Raw genomic sequence first — 15,578 nt, forward strand, 5'->3', positions numbered from 1 at the left:
CAGATTGAATTTCGTATGAGGTCAGTGTGCCGTCATTTTCCAGACTCCGATCTATCTGTGAAGCCACTCGTGCGCTCATGGAAACTTTTACGGGGGTATTCACGAAAATCCTTTCTCCTATCGATCGCCTTGTCCAGAAATTGCGGGCTCCCAAATTGGTTTTCGGATAAGACAGGTATTTTCCGCCGCGTTAAGCACGCTAAAAGCGACGCGCAGTTTAAATTCGTTCCCGTAAAAGTCTACTCTCGGCGAGCGCAATTAAAGTTCAAGAGCGTGTCTAGTTTAGCGGCTTTTCCTTCGCGTAAATAATAAATATATATATATATAAATCCCGATGCCGGATAGAACGTGTCGCCACAAACGACGCGATCCATGGCGAATTTCCGCGAAGGGGTTTCCTTAGAGGACTCTTAGAACGCCCTCGGAAGTTGCGCCTCCCGACAACGAGTCGTGCGCGAATCGGAAGTTATCGAAGAAGCGAATCATTGAAAGGTCTGCCCGGCCAGGCGGAATAATAGACGTGAGAGCGGAAGATTTTCAAGCTCGCAGCTGATCACCGAGGCGTGCCTATCTTCGACAAAGGCCCTTCTAAATGTATCCACGGTGCTCTAGTAGATAAGAGAACCTCGCGTCTGGCTATCTAAAGACTGAAACCATCCATCAAGCCTGGACTTTTTGGTTGATCCTTTCCAGCGTCTTTTGCTTTAGGGGTATAAAAACTGACATTAGTACTAGTCGTCTTGTACACGGGATACGAGGTGGAAAATTAATTTCAATTTGTTGAGACAAGAGGGATCGCATGGTCAATATTATTTTCTTGGTCTTTTTACACCTTATTTTACCGTTATTCAATTATAGCTAATAAAACTACAGGACATCTTTGTATCTTTACAAGATATTGCAGACAGTGTACTTGTAAAAGCATTGATAAAATTAACCCACGCAACATGAATACTGAATATTAATTTATTTATCAAAATTTATTTTACACATTTATAAGTTGGATGGAAATTATAAATTGGACGAAAATCATTGTCGCGTTGATGCCTACCGGGCTTCGTGTCGTGTATTAAATGTCAATGTTTAAAAATTGTTTGATCGCAAGCAATTTAAACGAACCGTTGAAATTGATAGTAGCCGAAATTAGGTTTTTTCTACGCTACGAACAAGCGAACAGTATGTCGTTGGAGAAACTGCAAGTAATTCAAAGCCCTGCTTTGATGTTCGTTAGGGGCGGTCTGCGTAAAGTTGCACCTGGATTATTCCCATACACGGGTATAGCGGAAACGGGATGGTAAACGAGCGCGATGTGCGAATTTTACGGCACGCTGAACCACTCTCTGTGCTTGAAAGAAAAGCGGGAAACCGGAGAATATTGTCAGACGAGATTACATTTTTTTTTGTCGACGCGACTCAACACGGTTACGGCATAATAAACGCCGAAAGCGCTTTTAACTTTCAGTCAATTTCGGCAAGCAGCTTGGTTAATTAATTCGTATCTTGCGTTACGACGAGGCGTGGCCGACGGCGAGGTGGTGACGCAAGCGTTATTCCAGCCCTCTTTATCGCGATTTTATTAATTGCGAAACAAGCACGCGCGTGAATTGATTGAAACCTGGTCACCTTCCTCGCGTGTCGATAAACACGATCATGTTCGGGCGAAGTTAATATTTTACATCAATAATACCTTGTTTGAAAACGGGGTAGACGTTCACGTAAGCGTGCGGCACGTGCAGCGCACTTTACATTCGGCCCCGCGCAATTTACGTCATTTTCGAGATCAAAGCGCGATGACGTCGACAATGACGTGTTAACATTGTGATGGAATACGTTGGTACGCATTATTGATGCAGGCGCAAATCCGCGAGAAGCCTACTTGTTTAATAAAGTTGGTCTTCGTGATATCCCTCGGCAAACGCAACTTTTTATTATACTGGGTCATCCGGTCGGTCGAGTTGACAAATTGATGGTTATTAAAGTTCAAAGGCAAATAAGTCATGACAAGTGGGACTATCAGAGATCCCGTATATACGTTTGTCTATATCTGACATAGTTTTGTCTAACTAGAAACTGTCAGTACGATGCGCAATAGGAATGTTCAGTTTATGCTTCAGATTTCTGTGGGAAACGTACACATTTATTATAAGTACTGTAAGCGAAAACCGAGGGCGAAACCGTTGAGGGCACTGTGATGTACCGATTGGCGGTACTGGGCATTACTGGGCATTACTAGGTATTACTAGGCATTTTTTGGGCATTACTCTGGATGGTTAGCAACCTACTTTGGGGCCCACAATTAGTAATCGAATTATTTGGATTGTTCTTAACTCTAATCTTTTACCAATTTTACCCCGCGTAACTAAAAATCGCAATTAGCTATTTTATCTATATCCATACAGTTGAAAAATTTGTGTTAAATTTAACAGATGTCACATGTCCCAAACCGTCCACGCAAATTTTTGTGTTAATTTAACATAATATGAATATGCTCAATGATCACACTAATATGCTGTTAAAATTTTAATACAAAATAAATGCAAATCTCAAAATAATTTGAAATAAATTTTGTGTAAAATTAACATATTTTTAATGACAAAATGAATTTACAAAAATATAATTTCTACATTTTACAGATGTAATAAGTCAATTGACGAGTCGAAATCACTCTAACTCATGTTATATGTATAGAATAAAGTTGACATTTTATTCTGTAAATTTTAACAGATAAATCTTGTTACTGATAATATAGAACATATGTATTGTGTAAGATAAAAAAATTAGTATACATTGCGTTGTTTTAACATTTCTTTTCGCGTATTTTAATAATTTTACGTTTAACACAAAAAACGTTTAACACAAAAATTTTAACCGGCATTTTTTTAACAAGAAAACACAAATTTTCCAACTGTGCAAGATTTTAAAGTAATACTAATCAATTCTCTCAATTATCAATTCTCTCTGTCGATATTCAGTAACGCAAAGATAATTTTCACTGTCACGGTCAAAATTTTTCCCAGAGTAGAGTTACGAACAATCCAAATAATTCGATTACTAATTGTGGGCCCTAAAACGGGTTGCCGTCTCTTTTTGCCCCAGAGTAGTTTGGGCGTTAGGCCTTGCTGGGGCATTATAAAGATAAAATAAGATAAAGTAATGCTCACTGGGCATTAGTGGGCATTGGTGTACAAGATTTTGGTCGGCGGTTTCCCCCTCAGCGAAAACTAAGAAATAAGGGTACAACTTTATGATACATTCGCGTCTGTTATAGTAATTATTTTCTGTACGACACGAGCGAACAACTGTGTAACATGATACAATTTTGTCTAATTAGAAACTATCAGCATAGTGCGAAACAGGGATGTCGTTTTCCTTTAACACGTGCCCGTTTCTGTGGAAATTTCTGTGGAGAGCGCGCACAAGTCTAATAAATTTTACGTGTTGTAAGCGAAAATGAAAAGTAGGAAATAATGCAAATTGCAAGAAACGGAGGTAGAGACTTTTATGAGGCCGATATATTTCCATCTATTATAATAATTATTTTCCCGCGCGATATGAACAAACGACCGAATAATGTGGTGTACAAGGGCCGATGTCCCCTTATCATTAATCACGTTACGATCGATGTCACGAGAGGTTTCAGAAAGGGCGCTGACATAGAAAAATGTTGACTTGAAATCTCAGATCAATCGCTTTACAAAAATGTTTGTCGAACGATTCGCGCGTTCCCGTGCGTGATGTTTATTAATCGAATCTGCCTGCGCACGGGGTCGCGTCGGCCTGCCAGCGCTGAGGGCGAAAATCCTAATAAGGGTCCACGCGAAATCATTGGTGGCAGAGTAATCACTTGGAAATGTCCGGGCCACAAACGCACCTGCCCTTCGCATTTTCACTCGAATAATTCCACCGAGAACTCCGGCCGTACATTTTTTGCGCGCTGGGAATTTTAGCCGTTCGTTAACAGCGCGACAATTTTCACGTGTGAATTATACACGCGTTACGCAAGGTCGGGGACCGCGCTCATCGCTCGCTGCCGTTTTTAATGATTTTTACTGACCGTTACCGTCCGTCCTTACGGCTGTTCTATGGACTATTCAAGCTTGGTGTAAAACCGCATGGTGTAAATATTAGACTTAGCCGTAAATGCAGCCACCGTATTGCACAACTTTTTACTGAAAGATTAAATAGAAGTCGACGGTTGTAGACGTCGCGTCGCGCTCGCTATCGAATCGAGCACTCGTTCAACGGAAACAAAGCCACGTGGCGTGGAAGCGCGCGGTGTGCCGTTGCTTCCGACAGGCAAACTTTGTGGAATGGATTAAACGCGTTTTATCGAATGAAGGAGGGTATGTCGTCGTTGCGGCGCGTATTGAACGACCGTGCGATCGATGCACGTTTAACGTGCAGACAGAGGGAATGCGGAGAGAAAGACAGATGGGTAAGGAAAGTGAGAGGGGAAGAAGAGCGAGAGGGCGAGAGTCGTTCAACGCCGGAGGCTGCGGTTACCTGGACGGCCAAAATAACGACGGTAGGTCAGTCGGAAGAGAGCGGAGAAAACCCGCGCCCGCCTTCTCGTCCCGCGATCCACCCGGCAGTTCGCTCGGAAGAATCCGCGACTCGGAAGACCCACTTTTTCAAGAGTTGCCACCCCGGAAGAAGCGCGGCCGTTCGTCACGGGCGCGCCAGACGATTTAACTTGGCGTTTTACGACCGGCGAACACGGAAATATATCGTGTGAGCAACCGGAAATTTACGACGATCGCGATAATCAGGGACACGCGCCTCCGTTGTGTGTGGTATAATCCGCCGGTTGCGCGATTTCGCACGCACTTGCACAACAACAATGCGATAAAGGCGATAGCACCGGCGCGTAACAACGACTAAGAAGGTTATTGCTACTTACAGTACGTGTCGGTGGTAAGGCGATCGATGGTATCCTGCTTGAGCTTGCTATTCTTCTTACCCATCCTCGTAATCTGGAACGGGTCTAACGCGCGCGAGTTACACCAATCTCCTCTCGCCGAGTCGGAGACTCTGCCTCTACGTTGGGTCTCTTTCCTCGCGGATTCTCACCGTCCGCCTCGCATCTCTCAATTTCGCCAAATTGCAGTCGACAGAACGAAGCTTACGTTCCGACGGGTGCACCGGGGATACGACCGGAATACGACCGGTTCCCGCGACGGTTTACGAAGACAGGAAGGATTTGCTGGACGATGGAGTTTCTCGGGGCGCGAGACACCAATTGCCTTATCCCCGCGACCCCGTTTCCCCGCCGAGTTTCTTCACTCCTCCTGTTTCGTAGCCGCGAAGATACTCTATCGAATTCCACTCGATAAGTTTCCCTGCCTGCCGGGGGGCAAACCCTTGCGCCCCTGCCGAAGTCTTCCAATTCCCCTCCGCTTCGGCAAGTTCGCCGGTGAATTCAATCTGAAAGCGGTGGTGTTTTGCAGAACGGCGACAACTTTTCTCTCGGGGAGAACCACGTTCCGGGCTTCTTGATAAATTTGCGCGGCGACCGAATCGTGAACGATAGAGTTTGATTTAATTCGCTCGGGATGTGCGGGCGAAGAGGGAGGGCTTAATCGATTTAATTACAACACGGTATCACTCGCGTCGATTCGTTGATATACCTTCCACGTAGAGTTTCTTTTCGACGATATTGCTTTCTCTGTGGAGAAGACAAGGGGGGATTTTAATACGAGCGCGAGCCCTCTCGCGAATCAGTCGCGGGATTGCAGCCTCCCATTTTTCTTTCGCACCCGATGCGCTCGTTTTGAGGCGTCGCCGCGAAGATTACAGCTAGAAATTAGAAATTTAACCACGTTTGAACCGCGATCTGCAGGCGGGCATCGGGAGCGAGAGGCGACAATTTTCCGGTGCAATAAGTTTCGCGGAATCATTAATCGCGCCGCTTGGTCCCTTCGATGAAGTTTTGAAATGCGCCGATGAACTTCAATTCGCAAAGATCGTATCGGAAAATTAAGACGAACTCGGAGAGGGCTGGGAAACGTTGCAGTAGTTCATCGAGGCGGTTACGTAGTTGAGAAACTCGTCCCCAAAGACTAAGCGAATTCGTCAACTACCCGCGATGAACGTATTTTTATCTTTCGAGAACGACGAGATACCGAGTGTAACGCGAATGAATGTCACATGCAAAGATACAATGTTGCCTCAAGTCGAGCGTATTAAAGTTTCAAAGGTCGTAAGACCAGGCGACCGATACATGCTACTTTCGGAGCCTGCACTAGCCGATCCTTTCTAGGCTATTATGTGAAGGGCTTTAAAGGCCAACGGCGTTACGATATCTCCAACCTTATCCTGGGATTAAACGGAATTTCCACTAAATGTATTTCCTTAGCTCTCACTGTCGCGATTCGCTTGTTCCGCTACGACCTCCTTTAATCCTATCGTTTTCCGGCTGTCACGAAAGAATATAATATCAAGCCGTTATTCTTTGAAGCGATTAATTGTTATTACAATGTTTCTCTTCTCCCTCCCCTTTTGTTTACCGCCAGAGTTTTCGCTACGGTACTCAGATTTTTCAACTGATAATAAAAAGCAGCAAAATATGAAGTGAAAATAACGAAGGTGGAGTAATTGTAAAAAATTTAATCTTTTTGAATATCTGCAAAGTAGCGAGTTATTAGGTTAATAGTTGGGCAGCTGGTCAATCTCCTTTGACAAATTGCAGTAAGGGACAATCGAGGGAAGCAATAGTGTTGCTAAAAAGATATTGAAGTAATTACTCGTCCAGTTGCGATGCGCGAATTGATTATGTGACAGCAGAAAAACGGAGTCGGGTTATATCAGCGTATTTATCGCGACGTCATTAGTGCCTGTGAATAATGAATCGCGCCCTTTCCCATGCTTCCTCTATCTATCGCAATCTCCTCGCAGCGCACACCGTCCGGGATTAATTGAGTCGCGATTGAAGGCAACGAAAATTCACGTCTAAAGGAAAAGCTCCGATTCGTGGAGATTGAATGAGAATGGAGAATACGGTCCGACACGCCGTGAGCTGATTCGGAACGAAGCCGTTCGTCGTCGTCGTCGGAACTTCGTAAAAACTTGGAATGGAATAACAATGGACGAATAGGACGCGCAGTCTCCGCGCGCGCGAGAACGAGAGAGAGAGAGAGAGAAAGAGAGCGGGTCGTGGAATGAAGTTACAGCAAAGTTGGGGGACACCCCTTTTCTTCCCTTTAATATGGAGATGTTACTCGCTTCTGAATGACGTGTGCGGCGTGGCAAAGGAGAAAGCGATCGGGCGACCGAGCGAGATCTCATTCTCGGGGAGCATCCGCGAATCTGGATGCAGATCGGTCGGCCACCAGTGCGAATTCGCGTCACGTTCGCGGTGGCGGTGACGCGTAGCGTAGCGTCGCGTCCCCGCGAAGTTCGGTTAAGCGCGCCCGATACCGGGGGATTTTGATTCATGCGTTGTTCATGCCGCACGTCGCACGGGCGAAATTGCGGAAGTCGACCTGCATGAGAGAGAGACGTGCGACGGCAGCGGGCGGCCCTGCGAAATTCGGGAGTTGTCGAAGGCCGCGACGAGACGGAGAGAGGGGGGGGGGGATGGAGCTTTGTGCAGAATGATTAACTTCTGGTCGAGGTCGCGCTACTACACCCTTGACCTCGTGCCGTGACACCTGGACGTGCGTTTCCCGGGGCGTGCGTTACGTTGCAACGTAACCGAGCTGTGGTCGGTAGCGAAAGAAAGATTCGAGGGCGAGTAAAGTGGAATCGGTCGACAGCGACGAAACGAGGAAATACGGGGGGCAATTTCTCCAGCTTGCGAATTCTCTGGAGAACGTTTGCGCTGAAAGGCGCACGGTAGCCTGATTATCGAGAGACTCTCTCCTGGCGCAGCGGCCCATTCATAAAACAAACCGGATATCGACGGGAGAACTGCTCTCAGAGGTGCACTAAAGCATTGCGTGTCTCCGCGGGTCTCGATAGCGCGCGGTAATTGTCGCGCGCGCCAGCAATTCGCACAACTTTCGCACGAAACGTCGATAGGTCGTGGAGAACACGCGTAGGCCAGCGGGGCTCCGAATGAAGACGGCGCGAGGAAGCTGGCGGACAGGAATCTTGCGCGTTATTCACGCGATTGCTATCAACGGACCGTCGCTATTTAGGACCATCACTAGGAGAGATTAGCCACTGGACGGGCTGATGAAGATATAGCCGGAATATCGCGTTCCGATAATTCGCTAGTGATACGCTCGTCTTGATCAAAGCTCGTCGACGTGAATCGGTATCCCGACTATTCGTGCCGTATCGATTCGCCGCGCGATTGCATTGCGGAGCGATCGCACGCGCGAGATTGGCTCTGTCACACGCAACTTGACACGATTAACATGGGCAGAGATGCTGCTGCGCTTGGAAGCTGGCTCGAACCAGCCCGTATCCAATTGGTACCCCAGCGTTCACCATGAACCCCCCACGGTCCCGCTCGCGCGTGTTCGTGCGAACCTGTGCTCGTAGGCGCGTCCCCTCGCGAGTACTCTATCCGGATATACGTGATGGTAAATAGGATTTCATTCATGAGTTCTCAACCGCTAGGCGAGGTATGTTCGTCGGCGAAGCGCGGTTCAGTGACGTCATAGCGTCGCGGCGCCTGGCGTCAGACTGGCTCGGCGATGACATTACGTGGAAGTGTATTGGAGGTTACGATGGCGCAAGCGCACCACTCGAACCTGAGGAGGATGCCCGACCATCCACCCTCCCGTTCTGTCGTCCACACAGCGGTTCCTCCGATTCCGCCACCTTCGATCCTCCTCGCGCATTCTCTCCCTCTCTCGCTCCGTCGTACCTACGCTCTCGCCGTCTCGGTCGATCGCGTTCTGCGTCGTTTTCACCCTTGTCTCGCTTTACCCGATTTTCCCGACCGCCTCCCGCCTGCCCGCCCCGCTTTCCTTTCTCCACCCCCGCTGGCGATTTTTCCGTCTCGGCCGCACGCACGAGCGGTGCGCGCCGTCTTCCTCGATTTCGCACTCGCCTCTCCACGCGCCGTCTCTTTCGCGGATCCGTTTCTACCACTTCGTCCCCCTTCCTCCCGTTCCCACCCCGCGCCGGGATGCCCTTACCTCTTCACTTCCATTTGACTATAATTCTCGTCTTACAAATATTGTTAGCACCCTTGGCGCTTTCGGGGGAAACTTCGGCCCCGGCGCGCCCCGTAAAGTTCCATTATGAAATTAACCCGGGCGAATATTCGTATTCGGAGAGGAGCTCGCGTTTTTATTATTATTTATCATAGTCTTTTATTGCACGCTCGTCGCCACACCGCTATTCGCTCCTGTTTCCAACTTTATCACCAACTGTAATAAATATCAGCTTTGCTCGTCCATCGTTTAGCATTTGGAATTTTTACCGCTGTTTTCGATAAACTGAGGAAAAGGGAAGGGAACGATCTGTGCCAGAATTTATATATCTTAATTTTTAAATTGAAATAATATTACATGCACGCGAATAACGAGCGCAAGAGAAAGAAATGCGAAACTTAATACGGCATGATGACGAGATCAATCACCGTTACGCTATCAAATAGAATATTCCGAAGAATTGAGAAAGATTAATGAGACGACCGTGCTACGGCCCATTAATAGTTTTATTCCGTGGACAAAATAGGAGAGATACGCGCGGGTACGGATCGTAAAGTGGTGCGTGTAAAATTTTAAAATACGGCCAAAGTTTTTCGGCGCGGTGTTTTATCGTGATGAGATCAATCACTTAGGAACACCGGTCGGTTATCGTAATTCGCAGGGTTTGTGGGAAAAGCGATGCGCCTGTGAAGCAACGTTTCTCGATTGAGCGGAACTTAAGGGAAGACGAAGACGATACCGGCACATTTCGCCGGTAGCGGATTTTCGCGTCGACCGTTCTCCGCGCGATGAATTCGACGCGGATTCGCCGGCAGATCCATGAATAAAAGAAAAGATTTGCGTTGATCGTTGGTTCGATGACAAAACGGTTTATTTCAACCTCCACCGTTGCTCGACGGGCGGCTTACGTTATCACGCAATCGCTATACATCGCGTATTGTAATTCATAAGAGGTATACAGGGTAGTACAGGACTTTTTTACTTGATTTGGTCTCAAGAATATGCTGTTGCAATAGTGCTCCAATTATTGAAAATTTTTGTGTATTGCAACATACACAAAATTTACATACACAAAAATTGTCAATAATTGGAGCACTATTGCAACAGCATATTCCTGAGACCAAATCAAGTAAAAAAGTCCTGTACTATTTTTCCCTCCGACAAACAGTTATCGAGATATCATAAGCTAAACATTGAAAAAGTTATAAATGTTCTCTTGAATATTTCAAAAAGTATTACGCACATAAAAAAATGTTTGAGACAAAAGTTGTTCATATTAATTAGTAGAATAAGATGGTATAATAAACAATAGGGGGTTCTATTTAAAAAATTGAAGGTGACCTTTACATGACCTTTAAATGACTATCCAAGGTCAAGTCAATGGCACCACCTTATGCCCCCCTTCGAACCAAACAACTTTTGTTTCAAACGTTTCTCCGTATCTTCCATATTTTTGGAGATATTTGCGTGGATCATTTAAAATGAGACACTCTGTATAATAATGATGAAATTTTAGAATGAACGAAAATGACATTTTAGGAAAAATCTAAAATGTCTGACAGCTTTTTAGGACTCGCAGATGGGACGTTCCCTTGTAACACTTTTTACTTTTAATCGTCTTTTTCGCGATTGTAATCAATCAAGTGACGCCGCGGTAATAAATTCTCAGCGACACCTAATTATCTCCCAGTGATAATAGCTTCAAGCACGCCGCGCGAAGTCCTTGTTCAAAACTTGCGTAGTTTTTCGCTGACTGTCACCGGGGGATGCTGCGGCAATTTGATTCTGTCTTTACCGACCAGCCACGAAAGTCGCGACTACCATCGTGAGCGTGTATCAGTCTCTAGAAAACACAGCATTATCCTCTTCCTCCCCCCCCCCCGTCTCCTGCCCCTCCTCCTCCTGAAGTAATAACAAAAGTGTTCGATGCGGCGTACGTCGAACGGTAACGAACAAAGCGTAAACGAAAGTGGAGCACGTCAGCAGTCCTCCGCGCCGGCAGTCCGCGGCATAAAAACGTCGATGATGCTCTCCCTCGCGAAAACGGAGCCGCGATCAACAACACAATGTCGACGACAATAACAGATACATTCCCGTGGCGCGGGCGTAAAGCGCGATTCGTCAAACTGTTTACGGCCATCGCCGATCCCACGGTGAATAATTGCCGCATGTCGTCTCGCCCAGCGAATGGCCGCTCCGTTTCCTCCGCAGGACGATTCCTCAACTTCAGCCATCGCGCGGGTCCCCGATCTGCGCCCGGGTGAGGCGCTACGTTGATAAAGCGAATGCGCTCGCCGTAATTGATGCCAGCGCCGCGAAAATGATATTTTTGTATCGTGACAAATGCTGGGCGAATCGCGCTTTACGGCAGATTAATTTTTATATTACTCGTCCGCAATTTATCCGCGTCGAAGGTTTTTTTTTATTATTTAATACGCGCCGTTCTTATTTGCCTAATGCATCTTTGATGGCTCGCCGCCGCTGCTTTATTAAGATTTGAGAAGAAGGTGAGATACATCTCGCGGGGAATGAGGCTCTCTCGTTGCGCTCCACGAAATTAAAGTCGTATCTTCGACCACCCACCCGCGGGATGGGTGGAGCGCCAACGAGAAAAGGGATGGAAATGCAAAAGCTCGAAGCGATATGTTATTTTATCAGCGGTTATATTTATTTACACGCGTATTTTATACGCGCGCTCTTCTTCCTGAGATAATTACGTCCTCGTTCTTTAGAATATTAGTTCGGCGAATCGCAATTAAATGTACGATTAATTACGGTCGAGGGGTAAACCGCTGAGGGCATTGTGGTGTACAGATTTGCGGCATTACTGGATATCACTAGGCATTAGGCTTTGCTAGGACATTATAAAGATAAAATAAGATAATGAGATCAAGTAATGCCCACTGGGCATTAGTGCGAGATTTTGGTCAGCGGTTTCCGCCTCGATTACGGTTTTATCTTCGACCGCGTGCGAAATAACTAATTGTTTCAAGACTAGTTTTGTAGCTGTTACATAATTGTAATATTTCTTAATTCTTTACTCTTTTTTTGCGACGCCGCTCTTTCGTACTTTTACTTCAACTTCTCTTTAAGATTCATCAATCACGGTCATCCTTCTCCGTGAGAAACAACAAGAAATGCAAAATCCCGGCGGTGTAACAGGATTTTCCTCGTCCTGCGAAGTGACGAAGAAGTCGGAGGAAAATCTCGGCGGTATTTTGGCAGGCTGCGCGGCCGAGTATCGCGCGAAAATTGCGGTAAGAGCCGCTCGATTCGCCGGTGAAATAAATCGCGGGGAAACGTGACTCCCGTTCCTTGAAGGGACATATGATTCTATTCGCGGGGGCAACCGAGACAAGCGACGATATGAGCCGGAGTAGTGTTCCGAGCGGAAAATGGAATCCGCGCTAAAACGCACTTGGAAATGCTCGGAATTGCGGCGCCGGCATATCCAATCTGAATATCTGCATACACGATGCATCGCCCGGATTTATATAGTCGGTTTGAATTTTCCACTTTATTGTTATTATCTTCTTTTTTGTTATTCCCTGTTCCCTGGCATTTCCCCGCCCTGTCAAAACGTAGCGCCGAGAGCAAAGGCGCGGTTATATAGAATATTTCTGTAACAAGTGAGGCAATTATGAAAGTGCGTAAAAGTTGGCGAGAAAACCGAATTAGTCCGTCGCTCGCAAAAATACATTTAACCATCTCCGAAGGAAAATTTGATCTTGCAGCCGGCCGGGAGTTTTCGCACCCGCGAAATCGAGTCACCGGGCGACGTCACGTCTATTTTTCCGCAGTCGCCCTCTCGCAGGAGACGCTCCGCGTCCGCGGCGCGGTTTACTTTAGCGATAGCCGCGTTAATTGCGAGGTAAATTGCCTTCGCTAGAACTCGGCTGTCTTCGTCTTGCCGTACGCGGTCGAACCAGGGACTTAAACGAGAATTACGCAGTCTGTTCAGTCCTTTGTTTGACCACGTTTGCCTGGTCTTCGTGGCTCCGAGGCGAGAGACAAGCGGCAGGTCTCTTTTCAAACACGCCCGTGAGAGAGTGATTCGAATTTCGCGAGTTCCAGAACGAGCTCTCAAACCGCCCCCGCGCGCTGCCGATGCTAAGCCGACTAATTCACTTATTTGCATCAAGTTCCACACGACCCGGCAAGATAAACGGTGTACCGTACGCTTCATTTCGTTTAATGTATCTAATTTTATTCCGCATTTTAAACGGCGTGACGTACGGATATATTTAAATGAGTCCCGTCTGCGAATTCAGTCGTCAGATTACGTATCCCGCGAGCACGTGTCAGACGCGAGCTCCCAATTAAATGTCGTTTCTTTCTTCCAGAGGCGACACTTAGGGCCGGTTGTTCCAAGCTTCTAGAAAGTTACCCAATAGTTCAATCGTACAGACTTCTTTGCTTTTTCTTCAGATTGAACAAAGATAGACACGCAATTTAACTATTAGTTAGCTTGCCAAGAGGTTGGAAAGTCTTTAATCTTTTTACTTACCTTAATCCCCTTTTATTATCCGCCGATCGAATACGGCCACGTTACGGACGCAATCGATATGTCTAGTGTCCCTGTTATGCAATTCCAAGGTATGTAAATGCATCTCATTTACGTTCTGTTGTGACTGTCAGGACAATCGCGAGTTAGCATACGGGTCTTCGCAACGGGGCGGCAATTAGGACGGGGGTGAGATGGCATTTCGGCAATGCTGGATCTCTGATTTATCGATCTATTTCCGGCTGGGTGTCCGTGTCCACCGCCGGCGCGGCCGCTTCTTCATCAACCTGGTGGCGTGCGAGGGAACGCGCGCGCGTATGAGCGAAACGGCTTCGTTAGAGCGTCGGCCGACCGGAAGAGTCGTTAACTACGGGCAGCGAAGTACACGCGAGCAATTTGCATGACCGCCAATTTCGCACGCGCCGTGCTGTACGCGCACCGATATAAGCAGCCAGTATCCGGGTCGCCCGCGGTTCCATTTACACCCTAATAAATTTCCAACAATAATTATTGGACGCCCGGCCCTACCGGCGCGCGTTACATTATGCAATATCGTGGCCCAATCGCGCCACGTTACGCGTAGCGCGCGAGTCGCGCCGTTTTATATTCATTCCTGTAATTCTGTGCATGTATCCGTCGATATCACTCGTTTCCCTTTTATCAATCTGGCCAAGCATCTGCAATGGGATTTCAGTCTGGTCGTCAGTTTATTCGCGGCACGCGTCTGCAATTTCCAGCAGCACTATTTTTAACGATAAGCCCGTTTACGGATACAGTCAACGGCGTTATTAATTAGGTGTGTGTACACATACATAAAATAAATATTCGTGATTGAGGCGACGGACGTCTGCATTTAATTATAAAGAGGACGCGAATAATTAGTTGCATTCAAATATCGCGGATATTAATGGGATTCCATTTGATTGGTGCGCTCCGAGTAACTTGCATTATTAGTCACCGAAATATTCCTTAAATTTAATTGTCCATTTATATTTATAATTGTGCCTCTATACGAGCTTCACGTTGACGAATTAAGTGGCAACAATTCCGCTCTCGTGACACCTCAGACGTTTTTTAAGGCAAGCTCTCGCCCTTTCTCGCGAAGGAACTTGTTGAGAGACGCTCCTTCGTAAGAAAGAGATAATTAATAAACGTGACGGACCATCTTCGTGGCCTTGATTGATGTTCCCTCGGGCAAACAACAAATTAGCGAAACGCTTCGAAAGGACAAGTTAATTTGTCAGGAGGAATCGCGCGACTCCGTCATCGAAAGAGGAGCCGAAGGATAGACAGGGCACTCGTCCACCCCGTGGTGCCTTCGACGGCGAACGAAGCCACCCTGTATCGACCCAGCGGCGTCCGCCCAAAGAGCAACCCCCACCATGGATGACCCCATCCACCGGCGACCGGTACCATTTCGCCTAAAAATTCCGGAGCGCGGTGCGTCGCGCGCCAAGTCGCCGCTACTTTTTTGCCCGCGGCACGAGATTCTGCAAATGTGGGTCCCGCATCCGCGGCGAGCGGTTGTTGACAAATCCGGCAAAACCGACTCTGACGAGCTTGATTTTTCTTTCACGTCTGCAAAGTCCCCGATCGTAACGAACGGAACCTTGTGACGCGATACTGCGATACCAATGCACGTATGCATATCCTAATAGATACAGGCGTCTAGATTGTCGCGCTCGTCCGACACGGGGTACATATTTTCTAGAACTCGGGTGATTTGTGGCCAACAACGACGTGGGGAAAAAAAATAATTCAGACAACTTTGAATCAAAGGGAGCTACGTGGTGCAGAAACGAGGTCGAACGAGGCGTAGGATTTCCCTCTCGAAAAATAAACCACATAAATCACCCGGCAAAATTTATCACGTCACCATGTACCGCAGTCCCATATAAAAAATACGATAGAGGCGTTATTAAAACCGACACCGTCGAAGCGACCAGTCGGCGCTTTATCGCGTGGGG

The 15,578-nt window shown here is 47.0% G+C and overlaps 1 protein-coding gene across 2 annotated transcripts in view; it reads right to left on the bottom strand.

Annotated features, from left to right (window-relative positions):
* The window catches only part of LOC105561084 (frequenin-1), a 47,118-nt gene extending 38,455 nt beyond the window's left edge, over nt 1-8,663 (bottom strand). The window contains exons 1-2 of one of the 2 annotated variants that reach the window (XM_012010749.1): nt 8,476-8,663; nt 4,901-5,665 (exon numbers count right to left, since the gene is read on the bottom strand). In XM_012010749.1, coding sequence (XP_011866139.1) covers nt 4,901-4,964 — 64 coding nt within the window. In that variant the 5' untranslated portion in view covers nt 4,965-5,665; nt 8,476-8,663. The remainder of the gene's footprint in view (nt 1-4,900; nt 5,666-8,475) is intronic. The other variant, XM_012010750.1, reaches the window with a different exon arrangement.
* Nucleotides 8,664-15,578: the final 6,915 nt, after the last annotated feature.

The sequence above is a fragment of the Vollenhovia emeryi genome, unplaced genomic scaffold (genome assembly GCF_000949405.1).
Source record: "Vollenhovia emeryi isolate VEMERY1.0 unplaced genomic scaffold, V.emery_V1.0 DF939212.1, whole genome shotgun sequence".
In the NCBI taxonomy this organism is placed as follows: Eukaryota; Metazoa; Arthropoda; class Insecta; order Hymenoptera; family Formicidae; genus Vollenhovia; species Vollenhovia emeryi.